General features: G+C 47.7%; 1 protein-coding gene across 1 annotated transcript in view; it reads left to right on the forward strand.

Moving 5' to 3' along the window:
- Nucleotides 1-17,246, forward strand: part of LOC143299590 (protein MON2 homolog) — a 66,773-nt gene that overhangs the window by 17,255 nt on the left and 32,272 nt on the right. Inside the window, exons 7-11 of the mRNA XM_076612877.1 lie at nucleotides 201-402; nucleotides 1,494-1,817; nucleotides 3,034-3,196; nucleotides 4,736-4,882; nucleotides 5,854-5,982. Coding sequence (XP_076468992.1) covers nucleotides 201-402; nucleotides 1,494-1,817; nucleotides 3,034-3,196; nucleotides 4,736-4,882; nucleotides 5,854-5,982 — 965 coding nt within the window. The remainder of the gene's footprint in view (nucleotides 1-200; nucleotides 403-1,493; nucleotides 1,818-3,033; nucleotides 3,197-4,735; nucleotides 4,883-5,853; nucleotides 5,983-17,246) is intronic.

The following is a 17,246-nucleotide window of genomic DNA, read 5'->3' on the forward strand; positions in this document are numbered from 1 at the left end:
CTGATGATGATGATGATGATGATATGGATACTTAAATAGCACCTATCCACAGTGCCAAGCTCTCTAAGCGCTTTACAAACTCGGGGGGTCATTTTGCACAGCGGGCTGCCTACCTCTGGGTAGAGCCGACTGGTACTGACTTGGGCTGCCATTTGGGCGCTCATCATTCGTTTCCATTGGCATTGCTACCACGTGCGCAGGGGACTTCCCGCGGGCCTGGTCGCTGCTGCTGGAGTACATCGAGACGTCCGCCCTGTGCCGCAACGCCGAGGTGTCTCTGGCGGCCCTGAAGAGCTTCCAGGAGATCCTGCAGATCAGCCGGGACGGCAAGGACAAGGCCCACGACGACCTCGACCTCCCTCAGGCCATGCTTCGGCCTCCCTCCGTGGAGGAGATACAGAGGTGGGTGTGTGGTGGTGGGGGTAGGGGTGGGGGTGGGGGTAGGTGGAGGAGGAGGATGGTGCGGGGTGGTGTGTTTTGTGGGTGGGCTGTTGTGTGTGTGTGTGTGTGTTGTACTGTGCTGTATCTTTTTTTTTCTTTTTCTTTTTTTTTTTTTTTTTTTTTTTTTGTCTTTTATTTTCCCCCATCTCTCTCCCTTCCACTAATTCTCTCCCTCTCTTCTCCCCTTCTCTTCCTCTCTCCATCTCTCTCTCTATCTCTCTGTTTCTGTTTGTCTGTCTCTCTCTGTCTGTCTGTCTGTCTCTCTCTGTGTCTGTCTGTCTGTCTCTCTCTCTCTGTCTTGATTATTGTTTATTTATGTCTCCTGTAATGCAATAAATTGCCCCCTTTTGATGCCAGTAAGTTTGTCAAGGTGTCAGAATTCTCTCTGTCTTTCCATCTCTCTAACTTAATCATGCGTACACACATGCGCGCACGCACACACATACGCGCACGCGCGCACACGCACATACACACACGCGTGCACACACACACACATACACACGCACGCGCACATACACAGGCAGAGACACAGACAGACACACACGCGCGCGCGCACGCACGTACACACACACACACACACACACACACACACACACACTGTCAGTCAGCATCTTATCATGATTTTCAATCAAACAGATTAAAACAAGCAATAAAAGGAACTAATGACGATGATGATAATGACAATAATAGTGATGATGATGATAATGATATTAATAATGATAATGATAATAGTGATAATAAGTTAACTGATGATGATAATAGTAATATCAATCAAAAATGAAAAGGAAGAGGAGGATAACGATGAAGACGACGACTATGATGATGATGACAATGATAATGATAATAATGATAATAGTAATAATGAGAATCTAAAAACAAGCCAACTTCAAACCGACCCTTTTTGATGAATGAATGAATGAACGATTGTTTGATCGCTTGATTATTTGATTGACTGATTGATGGATGGATGGCTCAGTAGACAGATTGATTGATTGATCAGAACAATCAATTACCTTGACAAACGATCACCACACACCGTTAAAATTCAACAGAACTGACGACTCCTCCTCCACCAGCAGCAGCAGCACCACCACCAGCACCATCTCAGACAGTGCCGACAACGACATCCCCCTGTGGTCGGCCGCCTGGCGGGTGTGGCTCAACATCGGCACCAACGCCACCCGGGCACCCGAGGTCCCCACCGCTAGCGCCACCACCCCCGCCGCCACAGCTCCGCCACCCGGGGGGGTGGCCGCCGGTGGTGGTGGTGGTGGTGGTACCCCGGGTGGCGGGGAGAAGATGTATGTGCCGTCTCAGCATTTCTTGACGGCCCTGCTGCACACCTTCCCCGCGCTGTTTGAGCACATCAAGGCCAGGTGAGGCCGGGTGTGAATGTATGATTAGTCAGTCAGTCAATGTTCGACTTTGACCGCCAGAGCAGCAGAGGAGGCAACTGCTCTGTCCCCGACTATCTGGGCTAGAATTTGATTATAGTCGAAGAGTGTCTTGCCCAGTTTACATCCCCACTCTCTCGGCCAAGAGGGTTTTAGGACAGTCGGCGCTGGGGATGGTTCCCAAAGGGCAACTAGCCCCCCCAAGGCTGCAGCGCTAAAAGCCAGTGCAATTTTGCCTCCGAGTTTAGGAGTCGTAGCCCTTCACAAAAGACTTAAGTTGTAAATGATTTCCCATTGCAGTGGAGAAACCCATTGACAACACAGATCTCACTTTGCTGTTGGCCCACCCTGTAAACTTAAGTCAATCTGTGATATAAGGTGATTATCGGGTCTGAATAGAATAGAATAGAATACTTTATGTCATGAAACCTTAACCACTTGAGTGCAGTGGGATGTATCACACACATGCAAAGTAGCGTCTCTGACGACGTCGTCAAAAGAAAGGAAATTAACTCTGGAAGGCTTGAAATTTCACACAGTTGATCTAGAGTGGTGTATACATGTATGTCCCCAGACCGGATGTCGATGTAGCTGAGTGTGGGCGAGGGAGGGGTCAAGAGAAAAGCGTGCGTCGGTGGATAGGGGAGATGGTGTTGTGGCGCTGTGCGTGCCTGCTATGTTTTATACGCTTTTTCGTGTTGTTGTTTATTGTTTCTCTGTCTCTCTCTCCCTCTGTCTGTCTCTGTCTCTTTGTCTCTTTCTATCTGTCTGTGTCTCTCTCTCTCTTTCTATCTCTCTCTGTCTCTGTCTCTCTCTTTCGCTCAGTCTCATGTCTCTCTCTCGCTCTCTCTGTCTCTCCCTTTCTCCCCCTTCTCTCTCTCTCTACCCCCTCCCCTCATCCCTTCTCTCTCCCACCCTCTGCGAGCGCAGTTTGTGTGTGTGTGTGTGTGTGTATGCGTGCGTGTGTGTGTGTGTGCAGTGCGTGCATGTGTGAGTATGCACAAGTTTTTACTGTATCTGTGTTTGTGTATGATTTTCGATTTATGTTCGTACCTTGTCATGTACTATCCCCCCAATATTCCTTGTGACCCCTGGCAGATGTGGTGTATGCGTAAATATGGATTTGTCCGAACGCACTGACTGTCCATAAATCTTGGAAACTGAAACTCCCGGGCCTTTTTTTTTTTTTATTCCTCAGGTTCGTGACCTCCGACCTCCAGCAGTTCTCGCGCGTGCTGCATGCGGCCCTGTCGGTGCCCGTGCACGGGGACGCTTCCCCCTTCATCATCCCCTCCTTCCCCGAGGTCACCATCACCCCCTTGCAGGAGGCCTCGCTGCTCGCCATGGACTGTCTCGTCAAGGTCAGGGTCAGGGTCAAGGTCCTGCTGCGTCAGGTCACGGGAGGTTGTGTGAAGACATCCATCCATTCATAGCCGTTTAAGAGACAGAAAATTTCACATCTCACTCCCTCCTCAGTCAGCCACGTTCACGGGTGTAATAAGAATTATACAGGAGGCGGATATCATTTGCAAATATTTATATACAACAACAACACACACACACACACACACACACACACACACACACACACACACACACAAACAAAACTATAGATGATACAATGACGAAGATGACGAATCAAAGAATTACGACTTTATGATCAGTAAAATGATGGTGTGAATGATGCGTTACTGAACCTAGGGAAGTCAGTGAAATTGTGCAGGGCACACACGCATCCACTGACACGCATGTGACTGACAGGTGAGGTGGGTGAGGTGTGGGAGAGGAGCGTTATTAGGGATGCGTGTTGGGGTAGGGGGGTAGGGTGGGGGATAGGTAGGGTTGTGTGTGTGTGTGGGGGGGGGTATTTGAGGGGCGAGGGATGGAGGGATATGTGTTGGTGCGGGGCGTTTTGGGGGATGCGGATGGGGGGGGGATTGTTGTTGTGTGGGTGTTTGTGTGTGTGATTTGTGAGTGTGATGTGTTTCTGCTTTGGGGTTGGGGGGCACGGGGGGAAGCTGTGTAGGTAAGTGTGTGATCAGTATGTGTGGTGAGATTGGCTCTGGTGTGATGATTGTGTGTTTGTAAGTCATGTGTTGGTAGGATGTGTGTGTGTGGGGAGGGGGATGCGGGGGAGAGGGGTTGAGGAATGTGGGGTGAGGGTGTGTGCAGGGGGTGAGATGTGTTACGTGATGCAGAGGGGGATGTGGAGGGTTCGAATGTATATGGTGGGAGGACATGGAGAGTAATGTGGAGGTGGTGTAGGGAGGGGATATGTATGGAGAATGGAGGAGATGAGATATATATGTGGGGGAATGTGGAAGAATGTGGAAGGGTGGGATGTGGGGGGGGGGTGTTGGCGGAGGTCGGATGTGTGTGGACCTCACGGAACCTTGTTAAAAATATATATGTATATATATAAATATATATATATATATTTATATTTATATCTATATATGTGTGTGTGTGTGTGATTGTCAGTCGTGTCCGACTATGACCATCGGAACAGCAGAGGAGGAAACTGCTGTCCCAACTATCTGGGCTAGAATTTGATTACGGTGGAGAGAGAGTGTCTTAGCCAAAGTTACATCGTCGGCGTTGGGGTCGGTTCCCAAAGGCCAGCTAACCCGCAAGGCTGCAGCACTAAGAGCCAGCATAATCTTGCTTCCTGGTTTGAGAGTCATAGTCCTTCACAAAAAACTAAGCTGTGAATGATTTCCCATTGCACTGGAGAAACCATTGCTGTTGGCCCAACTGTAAACTCATGTCAAATAATGAGCCAAGTGTTGGGAGATATATATGAAATAAGGAAAGTGCTGGAAACAGAGGAAAACGAACTGGGAACCATGGATTTTTTGGGTTTTTTTGTTGTTTTTTTTTTTTTTTTTTTTTTTGTGCAGGCTGTCCGGGGTGGGGGGTCGGCCTCCCTGCAGTCCATGTACCCGGACCTGTTCGAGCAGCTGCTGACGTGTGCCACATTCGGGGTGCAGGCCCCCAGCTACGGCGCCATCCAGGCCAAGTCCTTCGGCTCTGTCAAGGGACCTCAGGTAGGGGAGTGGGGGGTGCGTGGGGGAGTGGGAGTTGGGGGGAGGAGGTGAGCTTGGATGGTTGTCGTGGTGGTGATTGTTGATGAGGAGGGGCGGTGATGGTGCGTTTGTTCTAATGATGATGGTGGTGGTGGTGGTGGTGGTGATATCGACTTTGACGTTTTAGTTGTGATGACGATGACTGTGATGACGACTTTGACGCGTTTGTTCTTTTGGCGATGAGGACAGTGATGTGTTTGTGACGATAACAGTGATGTTGTCTTGATAATGATGATATTGTCCTGATAACGATGTTGTTCTAATGACGATGATATTGTCCTGATAACGACGATGTTGTCCTGATTGAATGACGTCCTGATAACGACGATGTTGTCCTGATTGAATGACGTCCTGATAACGACGATGCTGTCTTGATCATGAAGTTGGTGGTGAAGATGACAACAGTGACGCATGTGTGTGTTTGTTGATGGTGGAATGTGTGGTATTTGTGTGGTGTATATTATGTTGATGGTGTGTGTGTGTGAGTGTGCGTGTGTGTAATATCTTCTCTTCTTCTTCGTTCGTGGGCTGCAACTCCCACGTTGACTGGTATATTACACATGAGTGTGTTTTACGTGTATGACCGTTTTTTACCCCGCCATGTAGGCAGTCATATTCCGTTTCGTTTTGGGGGTGTATGTATTATGATGTATTGATGAGTGTGTGTGTGCGTGCGTGCGTGCATGTGTGTGTGTGTGACACTCTGTGTGTGTGTGTGTGTGTGTGTGTGTGTGTGTGTGAGACACTGTGTGTGTGTGTGTGTGTGTGTGTTTGTGACACTGTGTGTGTGTGTGTGTGTGACACTCTGTGTGTGTGTGTGTGTGTGTGTGACACTGTGTGTGTGTGTGTGTGACACTCTGTGTGTGTGTGTGACACTCTGTGTGTGTGTGTGTGTGTGTGACACTCTGTGTGTGTGTGTGCGCGTGGTCCAGGTGGACTGGGTGACGATGAACTTCGTGCCCTTCTCGGAGCGGGCCATGGAGATGGTGGTGGAGGTGTACCGCGAGGCCTGCAGTCACCCCACCGTCATCCAGGCCCACGTCCTGCACAGCATCATCAAGGTACGTCCTCCTTGTTTGTCTGTGTGTGTAGGGGGGCGGGGGGCGGGGGATAGGCGTTGGGGGGATGCCTGCCTGCCTGTCTGTCTGACTTCCGTCTGTTTGTTTGTTGTATGTGCTTGTGTGTGTGTGACTTTGTCTATCTGTCTGTCTGTCTGACACCGTCATATAAGCACACGTCCTCCACAGCATTATCAGTGTATATCCTCATCTGTGTGTGTGTGTGTGTGTGTGTGTGTGTGTGTGCATTATTTAGCACCATGTGCTGCACAAAAATTCAGAGGTTAAGTGTGTGTCAACGCTGTGTTGTGTGGTGTCGTGTCGTGTCAATGCGGTGTGGTGTTGTGTAGTGCAGTGCAGTACAGTGTAGTGTAGTGCAGTGCAGTACAGTGTTTTGTAGTGTAGTGCAGTACAGTGCAGTGCAGTGTAGTGTAGTGTAGTGCAGTGCAGTGCAGTGTTTTGTAGTGTAGTGTAGTGCAGTGCAGTGCAGTGTAGTGTAGTGTAGTGTAGTGCAGTGCAGTGCAGTGCAGTGTAGTGTAGTGTAGTGCAGTGCAGTGCAGTGTTTTGTAGTGTAGTGTAGTGCAGTGCAGTGCAGTGTAGTGTAGTGTAGTGTAGTGCAGTGCAGTGCAGTGCAGTGTTTTGTAGTGTAGTGTAGTGCAGTGCAGTGTAGTGTAGTGTAGTGCATTACAGTGTTTTGTAGTGTAGTGCAGTGTAGTGTAGTGTAGTGTAGTGCGGTGTAGTGTAGTGCAGTGCAGTGTAGTGTAGTGTAGTGCAGTGTTTTGTAGTGTAGTGCAGTACAGTGCAGTGCAGTGTAGTGTAGTGCGGTGTAGTGTAGTGTAGTGCAGTGTAGTGTAGTGTAGTGTAGTGCAGTGCAGTACAGTGCAGTGCAGTGTAGTGTAGTGCAGTGCAGTGCAGTGTTTTGTAGTGTAGTGCAGTGTAGTGTAGTCCAGTGCAGTGTAGTGTAGTGTAGCGCAGTGCATCGTTATCAATGTGCGTGTGAGAGAGAGAGAGAGTTTATTGTCTGCACGAGTGCGTGTGAGAGAAGATGGTAGAAAAGAGAGAAGAGAAGAGAGAATGCTTGCGAATATGATTATCTCCCTCTTGCCATTGTCTGCAAAAAAAAAGCTTTGCAAAAACAGCACTCTGTTGCTCGGCGCTACACAATCATTCTGAACTGCTGTTGTGTTGCATGCCCGTCGTTGGTCTACATCGATACAGGTTCTGCAGTGGCCAAACGAAAACAATGAAGGCTTCATTCATAATGATAGAAACATTGTGAGGAGGCATGCCGGTATATAAAACTCTGGGGGCTTTTTGGATGCTGTGTGAGGTTTCGAGGAACCGTGCAATGGCGCACGTTTGAATGATAATGATAATACACAGTATTTATATAGCGCTGAATCTTGTGAAGTGAGAAATGCATCGCCCAGCGCTTTGATAGAGGGAAAGGAATGGAGACGGAAGATAATGTAAGAATATATAATACTGGACAAGACCAGTTTCTCAGTTGGGAAATGTCACAAAGACGCAAGTACGTGGCGGGATTATCAGTACAACGACTTTTTTTTCTTCCTCTTCTTCTGCTTCTTCTTTTTTTTTCTTTTTTTTTTTAATGCATGCTGGACAGAATGTTTCTCAGTTCCAAAATGGTGTTAACGATCTTCACTCGTTATTCTTTTTTTCTTTTTTCTTTTTCTTTTTTATTATTATCATTATTATTATTATTTATGTACATTCGCGCACGCTCCTACAAGCCCGCACATACTTGCGCGCGCGCACACACGGGTTTTTAAGAAAGATCAACTTGGCTTTAACGTATGCTGGACGATATGTTTCTCAGTTCATAAATGTTCTTTTTTTTCTTTTTTTCTTTTTTTAGATGCACGTGGGAACACATCCTCGCAAAAAGATAGACACAGAGAGCACACGCACACACGCACACACACACACACAGCGGGATTCTTCGTTCCAACGACTTTTAATGTCTACTTTCAAAACATGCCTGTGTTGTTTCTACCGGCTATAGGCCTAGCACAGAGAAGAAAAAGGAAAGAAATATATAAAATATAAAAAAAGGCTGTTGTTCGTTTTGACCCAGTCTCTTCATACAGAAAGCTGAACAGACTGACTCAGAAAGAACAGTCACTAGCTCGCTGACAAAACGGGTGAAACGAACCAAAGATTACACAGTGTCAGATACTGGGGAAAAGAGAGGAAAAAGAGACAGAAAGTACTGGAATACCGCAGGACAGAGAGAAGAGGGAGGGGGTGGGGGAGGGAGCGGCAGATAGAAAGAGGCGGAGGGAGGGAAATGGGGGGTGCAGGATGGAGGGGGAGAAGGAGAGAGGGAGAATAGCTGAAGAGAGACGTTGGGAATAGAAGCGTTGGAGAGACGGAGGAGAGGTGGAGGAGAAGAGAGAGTGGGGGACAAGTACAAGAAGAGAAAGAGAGAGAGAGAAAGAACACAACAAAAATCGCACAACAAAATTTCCATAGACATGTCTGCTTGTCTGTAACATTTTCAAATTATTATTCATCGAAGCCACTTTTCTGATACTTAGTCAAATCCATTCGTCTGGTGCAAAACATTATTTTAATACATCTCCAAATCAGATTACCAGGGAAATTTCATTCAGACAACAAACTGAGATCGAAACAAAATCATTTGTGGAGAGAGAGAGAGAGATATCCTCAGTATAGAATAGAACTACTATAGAATGAAACTAATCAGATGACTGTAGTCATTGTCACAGCATTGCTGTTTTCTGTCAATTCCACGTACGGAAAGTCCAGTAACTGCTTCTATGACTACCGCCACCATCACCAGTTTTTTCTTGTTCAATTGTTATTGTCAACATCGTGAGTAAACACACACAAAAAATCCACATATTTATGCAGGAAAAATAACAAAGAAACCAAAACAACCAACAATCACAACTATGGCAGTACAGTAACGCCCCCCACCGCCCACCCCCCTCAACTTCACCAAACCGTTCCATACCTTGTGTGTGGTGGAATACAGTCCTACCCCTCTTCTCTGCCCCATCCATCAACTTCTTGAAGGTCCCGCTCTTTCAACCAACGGCGATTTCTCGCCTCCACCACGGAAGGCCAGTTCCTCCATCTCGCTCTTGAAACATTCGAAAGTCTTGGGCAGGTGGTTGATCATAAATTTCTCCACTTCCTCCCATATCTGTGTCGTCGTTGTCGTAGTCGTCGTCGCGGTGGCCTTCCCGCCGGACGAGCGACCTTGGTGTCGGCTGCTGTCCTGGTCAGTTCTCTGTCCACGTGGGGGGTCTTCCCGGGGAGTGACGTCGTCGTCTCCGGACATGCCTGGCGACTGAGCTTCTGCCCCACCTTCCACTTTCTTCTTTTCTTCGGGGTCGAACGACTCGCAGTCCTGTCGTTTTCGCTTCTTCTCCTCCTCTTCTTCTTCCTTCTCGGAATCCCCCTTTTCTCTCTTTCGCTTTTCTCTGTTTCCGGAATCGTCTTCGTCTTCTCGCTTCCGTTTGTCTTTACATCCGGATTCATCTTCTCGCTTCCTTTTCTCTTTGTTTCCGGAATCTTCTTCGTCTTCTTCTCGCTTCCTTTTTTCTTTGTTTCCGGAATCATCTTCTTCTCGCTTCCTTTTCTCTTTGTTTCCAGAATCTTCTTCTTCTTCTCGCTTCCTTTTCTCTTTGTTTCCAGAATCTTCTTCTTCTTCTCGCTTCCTTTTCTCTTGAGTCTTGGACTCGTCCTCTTCTCGCTCTGTCTTCTCTTTCTTTCCGGAATCCTCCTCTTCTCGCTTCCGTTTGTCTTCATTTCGGAATCCTTATCTTCTTCTCGCTTTCTCTTCCTCTCCTTGGCGGCTTCCCCCCTGTGTTCACTCCCCTGGTCTTCAGGTTCTGCCGTCTTCCGAGCAGGTTTTGCCGAGTCTTCCGTGTCCTTCGATTCCCCTTTCTTCTCTCTATCGTCTGTCATCTTCTCGCCGGCCTGTTCTGACGCCTTTGCATCATCTGTGCTCTCTGGAGTGTCGGTCTCCGCCGCTCTTGTTCTTTGTCCTGAAGGTTTTTGCCGCGTTTCTTCGTCGGCCTGGGCATTGTCTTTCTCGGGGTCTTTCTGCTTGTTTTTCTTCGTCTTTCCTGGAGAACCTGCAGACGTTTTTCTCCCTGCCTCTGTCTTTTCACCTTCAGATTTCTCCTTCTCCTCCTCCTCCTCTTGGTAGTCTCCGCAGTCTATCGTCAGGTCAATCACGTTGTCTTGTGCGTTTTTTCCTCCTCCTCCTTCTTCGCTTTCAGAGGTCTCTTTCTCTGTTGACTCTTCAAGTTCAAGGCGCTCCTCTCTGAGCAGAATGACGTCGTCATCGCTATCCTCTCCGGTGCTCTTCGGCTCGTTTTCCTGCTGTTCTTGTTTGGCGGGTGCTTGCCCGTCTTGGGCTTTGGTGACGTCGGCTTTGTTGGTTGGTTTGTCTTGGGGTTTTGTCGCGTCCTCCTCTTTCTTTTGTTGTTTCTTTTCTTCGCTTTCTTGGTCGTCCTTTGTCTCTTTGTTGACTCCTCCCTCGGTGTCTGCCAGTTTTCCATTGTCCGCCTTCACTTTGCTGCCTTTGTCTGCTTCGGGTTTGGGGACTCCTTCTTTATCTGCTTTCGGTTTGGGGAGTTTGTCTTCCTCGGATATTGTGACTTCTCCTTCGTCTTCCTCGGATTTAGAGACTTCTTTTTTGTCTTTCTCGGAATTTGGGATTTTTCCTTTGTCTTTCTCGGATTTAGTGACTTCTTTTTTGTCTTCCTCGGATTTTGTGACTTCTTTTTTGTCTTCCTCGGATTTTGTGACTTCTTTTTTGTCTTCCTCGGATTTAGTGACTTCTTTTTTGTCTTCCTCGGATTTAGTGACTTCTTTTTTGTCTTTCTCGGATTTTGAGACTACTTCTTTGTCTTCCTCGGATTTTGAGACTTCTTTTTTGTCTTCCTCGGACTTTGTGACTTTGTCTTTGTCTTTCTCGAATTTTGATACCTTCTCTTTTGCTACTTCTTTGTCTTCCTCGGATTTGGGGACTTCCTCTTTGTCTTTGTTCTCTTTGTCTCTCTCAGCATCTGTGTCTTCCTTCAGAGTTTCTTCTCCGGCCTGTGTGACTTCTTTTTTGTCTTCGTTCCCTTTGTCTTGTTCAGCTTTCTTGGTTTCTTTGTCTCCTCCTTTGTTGCGTTCGGTTTCTGCGGCTCCCTCTTCTGTCGCTGCTGCTTCTTCCGTCGCTTCCTTCTCTTTCCCTTTGTCTTCCTTTGTCATAGCGACTTCGTCTTCCTCCATTTTTTCACCGAGGACTTTTGGGTGTTCATCCTTTTTCCTTTCTTCGTCTTCGTTGTCTTCCTCCTCCTCCTCCTTCTCCTTCTCTGTCTTTGCAGGGGGGGGTGTTTCGGCGTCTTTTCCGGCGGGTTTCGTTTTCGTTTCCGTTTCCGCTTCCGCTTTGTCTGCAGTGGGTTTCGAGCCTGCTGCTTGGTTGTCGTGCTGCTTCTGGGTGTCCGGAGCTTGTTCGGGTTTCGTCGTTACCTTCTTTTCTTTCCTTGATTTTTCACGGGATTTTGGGAGTGTCTTGACCTTGTGGTCTTGGTTCTCTTTGTCCCCCTCCTCCTCGTCCTCCTCGTCGTCGTCGTTTCGCTGCCCATTCAGGCCGTCTTTCTTGTTGTGTGTCTGTTCTTGGCCCACGCTGTCGGCGGAGAGTTTCTTGCCTCGCGTTTTAAGGTCGTCGTCGTCTTCTTCGTCATGGGCAGTGTTGTCCTTCCTCCGTTCCTTCTCCTCCTCAGCAGGTTCCTTGGAGGTTCCCTCTGTGCTCTCCCAGTCCATAGATTCGTCCTGAGCGCCCGCTTCCTTTGTATGGGTTTCCATGTGTTGTGTGAGGATGAGAGTGGTGACCTTGCTGGGGGGGTCACCTTGGTGGTTGCTTCTGCCGTGTGTCCCTGAAAATGTGAAGATGTTTGTTTCTTTGATGATGATGTTCCTGGTAGATTTTTTTTTCTTTTTCTTTTTTTTTTTGGGGGGGGGGGGGTCTGGGGGGGTGAATGCTTGGAAGTAGTTGTGGTTCGTGTAGTCATTTTAGTATACGTTGTGATGGTGAGATGAGAAACTGACTTTCGTGTGTGTGTGCGCGCGCATGTATGTGTGTGAGCGTGTGTTTGTGTCTGTGTTTGTGCGTGCGTGTGTGTGTGTGTGTTTGAGAGAGGAAACCGAGAGACTGCGTGCCTACACATGAATGCACTTGTGGGTGTCTTTCGGTTTTTTTTTCTTTCATAAACTTACTGGTATGCTCATAAGTTCAAAACAGACAAGGGGGAGTGGGAGAGAGGAAAGAAAGTAATTTCACGTTTTAGCCTCTCTCCTGAAAACGCCTCTTCCTGTCCGAACATCGTCGGTGTGGACTGCCCTCACCCCACTAAAACATTGGGAAGAACCAACAGTTGGACTGGGTCTATAATTGAGAACGACTGGATATCAACTTATCCAAAAGCAAGCAATCACGCAGCGCACACACACACACACACACACACACACACTCTCTCTCTCTCTCTCTCTCTCTCCGAATCTTCATGTCTCAACTGTGCCTGCTCGATATAATCTTTCATAAATTTTCGTGTGAAATCAAAATGTATGACGCTTGGTTGTTTTTTTTGTGTGTGTTGTTGTTGTTGTTTTTTCTTTCTTTCTCAGAGCTAACTACCTCGAAGTAATGACAGGAGATTACGCCACTGGACAAACAGCTGATAATTTGGGGTGTTAGCTTTAGACACCATCCATTATAGAGTGAAACCCTGTTGTTTGTTTTTCCTCGGCCCATCCAACCATGAATTCCACAACCCAGTTCTGAGAGAGAGAGGAAGAAGGAGGGATGTGTAACAGTTATTACTACCTAAAGCCAAATTCAGGTACAGGTAACCTGTAGTGTTATCTACTGACAACCTCGCGGGGTGGAGATGAAAAGAGTTTGCGTGGGGTGGGACAGATTAATGACGAATCTTTTCAAAGGGTCCTAAACACACACATTTACACACACACACACACACACAGCGAATGAAAGAGAGAGGGAGGGAGAGAAAGAGGCCTTGCAAATACAAAAAACCCCAAAAATTGTTAACGTCAAATGTCTCACGGAGTACACACACAGAAATCAGTTATGGTTGGGGGATGGGCGGTCGGAAAATCACGATTCCGTAACTGATCTCGGCTCCCAAAGTGAACCATCACAAAGCACACAGCGTGGAACCTGTCTCCGGTCGTAATGCCACCCCTCATGGGTGGGTGGGGGGATGGGGATAATAACCTTAGAGTCGTTCCTGACACACTTAGAAAGGCTCTACATTCCCCCTCCCCTCCCCCCTTCTCCTCCCCCTCCCTCCCCACCCCCCACCGTCAAGGATTTCACGAACATTACTCGATACACAAACTAGTTAAGAACATATGTCCCCTGTCTTCACCTAAACTCATCGAAATCGGTTTGGGGTCGCGTTGTAACACACACACACACACACACACACACACACACACACACACACACCCCATGAAGCCAACAAATTCCCAACAAAACACACACACAAAAACAAAAAGCAAAAAAAGAGAAAAAATTCTCGACTAAGAAACAAAAACCGGGTGCAATAGTCGAGTGGTTTAAGCGTTGGACTTTCAGTCTGAGGGTCCCGGGTTCGAATCACGGTAACGGCGCCTGGTGGGTAAAGGGTGGAGATTTTTCCGATCTCCCAGGTCAACATATGTGCAGACCTGCTAGTGCCTGAACCCCCTTCGTGTGTATACGCAGGCAGAAGATCAAATATGCACGTTAAAGAACCTGTAACCCATGTCAGTGTTCGGTGGGTTATGGAGACACGAAAATACCCAGCATGCATGAACCACGACAGAGTCATCGGCAAGTCGATGTTGGTCGTGTAACGGAAAGAAGAAGAAGAACCGGTTTCGAAAGAACTAACGGTTAGGGAGAAGTTGATGACTGCCAACGATTTCGTCAAAAAGGTAACTACTTCCTCTTCATCTCCGTTCGTGGGCTGCAACTCCCACGTTCACTCTAATGAACACGAGTGGGCTTTTACGTGTACGACCGGTTTTTTTACCCCCGCCATGTAGGCAGCCATACTCCAAAAGGCAAATGAATATTGTGGGGGGTGAGGCATCTATAAAGGAATAATAATGAAAGAAACGAACCCACTTACTGTATCAATCACAGCAGGAAATTCACAGATCACAGATCACAGATTTCCGTACTGAAAATTGCAAGACCCTCGGTTTTGTCCTGTCACACACTACTAACGTTCCGCAGCAGAAACATCAGTCGACGAGAATGAAAAGAGTTCAGCTCCAGAGTGGATGATTTGCCTGACGGTTTTCACGTGCGCACTTTGCGGGATGTTGTGTTGGGGACACGTTCGGGGTCACGAGTTTTGGGGAATGTGTGTGTGTGTGTGTGTGTGTGTCCAGGTGGGGTTGGGAGTGGGAGGTGCAGTTTGATTCTCCCATATGCTTGCTTATTCCACTTCCCTCATTAACAAAAGGTTCGTTCGTTCGTTCGTTTGTTCTTCTCTCTCTCTCTCTCTCTCTCTCTCTCTCTCTCTCTCTCTTTCAGTGTCGTGTCAGTCTGTCAAGTGTTCTCTGACTCTCTCTCTCTGTCTCTGTCTGTCTGTTTGTCTGTCTGTCTGTCTGTCTGCCTCTCTCTCTCTCTCTCTCTCTACTCCCTTCTCTCCTTACCTTCTTCCCTACCTCCCTACCCCCCCCCCTCTTTCTCTCTCTCTCTTCCCTGCCACCTGTATGGGGCAGTTGTACACACACACACACACACACACACACACACACACAAAGAAAAAACGGGGGAAAACTGAAGAAAAAAAAGGGAGGGAAATCATGTTATTGTCACGTTGAGTGGAGTCGGAGATACTAGCACCGTTCTTTCTTCTTCTTTTTTTTATATTAATAATTCTACTTTGGTGATTTTGAGAGAATTTTGAGAACGTGGGTGAAGGGGGGAGTGGTGTTGGGGGGGGGGATAAAATCTTGGGGTCGGAAATGTGTGGAGATAGAGAGTGAGGAAGGAATCGGGGGAAGGAGGGTGGGGGCAGATGGAGATGAAGATGATTGAGACCAGACGGGGATGGGTGGGTAGATGGGTGGACGGATGGTGGAGGTCAAGGTCAAGGAAGACAAAGAAAGCAAAGGATGTAGGTCGAGACGGCAAGAGTTGGATAATGCGCCACGTGTGTGTGTGTGTGTGTGTGTGTGTGTGGTTTTATTTCAACTTTCTTCTGAGCTTGTCCTTGACCCCGAAACCTGACCCGGATATTCTGACAAGATTCTTTGTGCTGCATACACTGTGTGGAGTATCCGTTGGCAAACGTGTGTCAATGGAGGCGTTGGTGACACACACGCACACACACACACGAACGCGCGCGCGCGCACACTGACACACACATACATACACTCACACTGGTACACACACACACACACACACACACACGCACACGATTGCAGGCGCGTACGCACTAGCGCACGCATACATACATGCACTGATATACGCACGCACTCGCCGCACACGCACGCACGTACACATAGGACGCACACACACACACACACACTCTCTCTCTCTCTCTCTCTCTCTCTCTCTCTCTCACACACACACACACATACACACACACACACACCTACCTGTATTCATACTTGAAACATATACAGACAAATCTCGAACAGCAACAGCACGACCGCCAGTAAACTTGTTGTTTTTCAAAGCTTTTCTGTCTAGCAAAGTGTTGGTTAATTAATTGTTGCGCGTTGTAAATTCTTAAAATGTAGTGCTGTGTTGACTTTTCCGCTGTGATCGAGTCTGTTTGGACAATGGGAATGATTTTGTTTTTTCTCACGAAAGGGCATCTCTGTCTCTCTGCCTCTCTCCCACCCTCACACACACACACACACACACACACGCACGCACGCACGCACACACACACACACACACACACACACACACACACACTTTATTCAGTAGTATAAAGCTTCACTCAATGGTGGACATAAGACGAGAGTTTAATAACCAATTGTAAACTGGGATATAAATTCAAAGAGAGAGAGAGAGTGAGAAAAAGACAGACAGACAGACAAGACTGACATGAGGAAAAGAAAGAAACGTCAGAATTCACGTCCAGTGGAACACACTGCTTCATTGCTTTAGCAGTAAAGAAAACGAATCGCATAGAAAAAGAAAAAAAACAACAAAAAAAACAAAAAACCTGGAATAATGAAAAGAATAAAAGCGTAGAAGAAACTTTTTCTTCAAGAAAAGTAGAGAAAAGAAAAAACAAAAGCGTCAGACAACACTGTGTGTGTGTGTGGTGTGCGCGCGTGCATGCGTGCATGCGTGCGTGCGGATATGAGAGAAGAAGAAAGATGAAAACAAAACTAATGTAGAGGTGAAGCTCACAATAAATAGGAAGGAGATGTGCCATAATCATGTAACCAACACGCAAAGAAGACTCTTCATAACACAACTATGAATGAAACGCATGATCCAGGCTCGTGTGTGTGTGTGTGTGTGTCTGTGTATGTCTGTGTGTGTGTGTGTGTCTGTGTCTGTGTGCGCGTGCGCGCTTATGCAAGTACACAGTGTGAAAAGTTTTTATGTCTCTTCACAAAATGTGACATGGGACTATTGTGGTATGTACATGCGTGCGTTTGGCTGTGTGCGTGTGTGTGTGTGGCTCTGTGTGTGCGCGTGCGTGTACATGTGTGGGTGAGCGCACGTGCGCGGCCGTGAGTGGCATCGAATGTTTAGAAAACGACTAACATCGATCATGTCACACACAAAAATACAACGAAAAAAACAAAAAGAAACGAAACAAAGAGAAACAACCACCTCTACACCACAACTCCCAGTTGACGTCCATCACACCGCCGACTCCAGGCCTCCCGTATCGTCATCCACTGAAGAGTCGTACCTGGCGGAGTTCCCCACCACGGTGTGGTACGTGAAGAAGACCGCCTCCTCGCCCTGAGCTGACGCGCTGCCCAGCCTTCCGGTTTCGTAGAACACGGAGCTGCCACTCCTGTCCACCACGTTATCCACAGCAGAGTCATGTTTCCAGACCCCTTTGTTGGATCCAAGCTGGAACACGTCAGTGGACGATTTGCTGTCATCCGGTGCTGCAGAGACGCTGGGGCTGATGATCAGCTCGCTGCCTGTGCTTGTCAGACCGCCGTGGCGGTTTTCATCGATAGTGATAGTACGGTTGTTGTCGTCGACTGCCGAACCG

Source organism: Babylonia areolata, chromosome 25, assembly GCF_041734735.1.
Source record: "Babylonia areolata isolate BAREFJ2019XMU chromosome 25, ASM4173473v1, whole genome shotgun sequence".
Taxonomy (NCBI): Eukaryota; Metazoa; Mollusca; class Gastropoda; order Neogastropoda; family Buccinidae; genus Babylonia; species Babylonia areolata.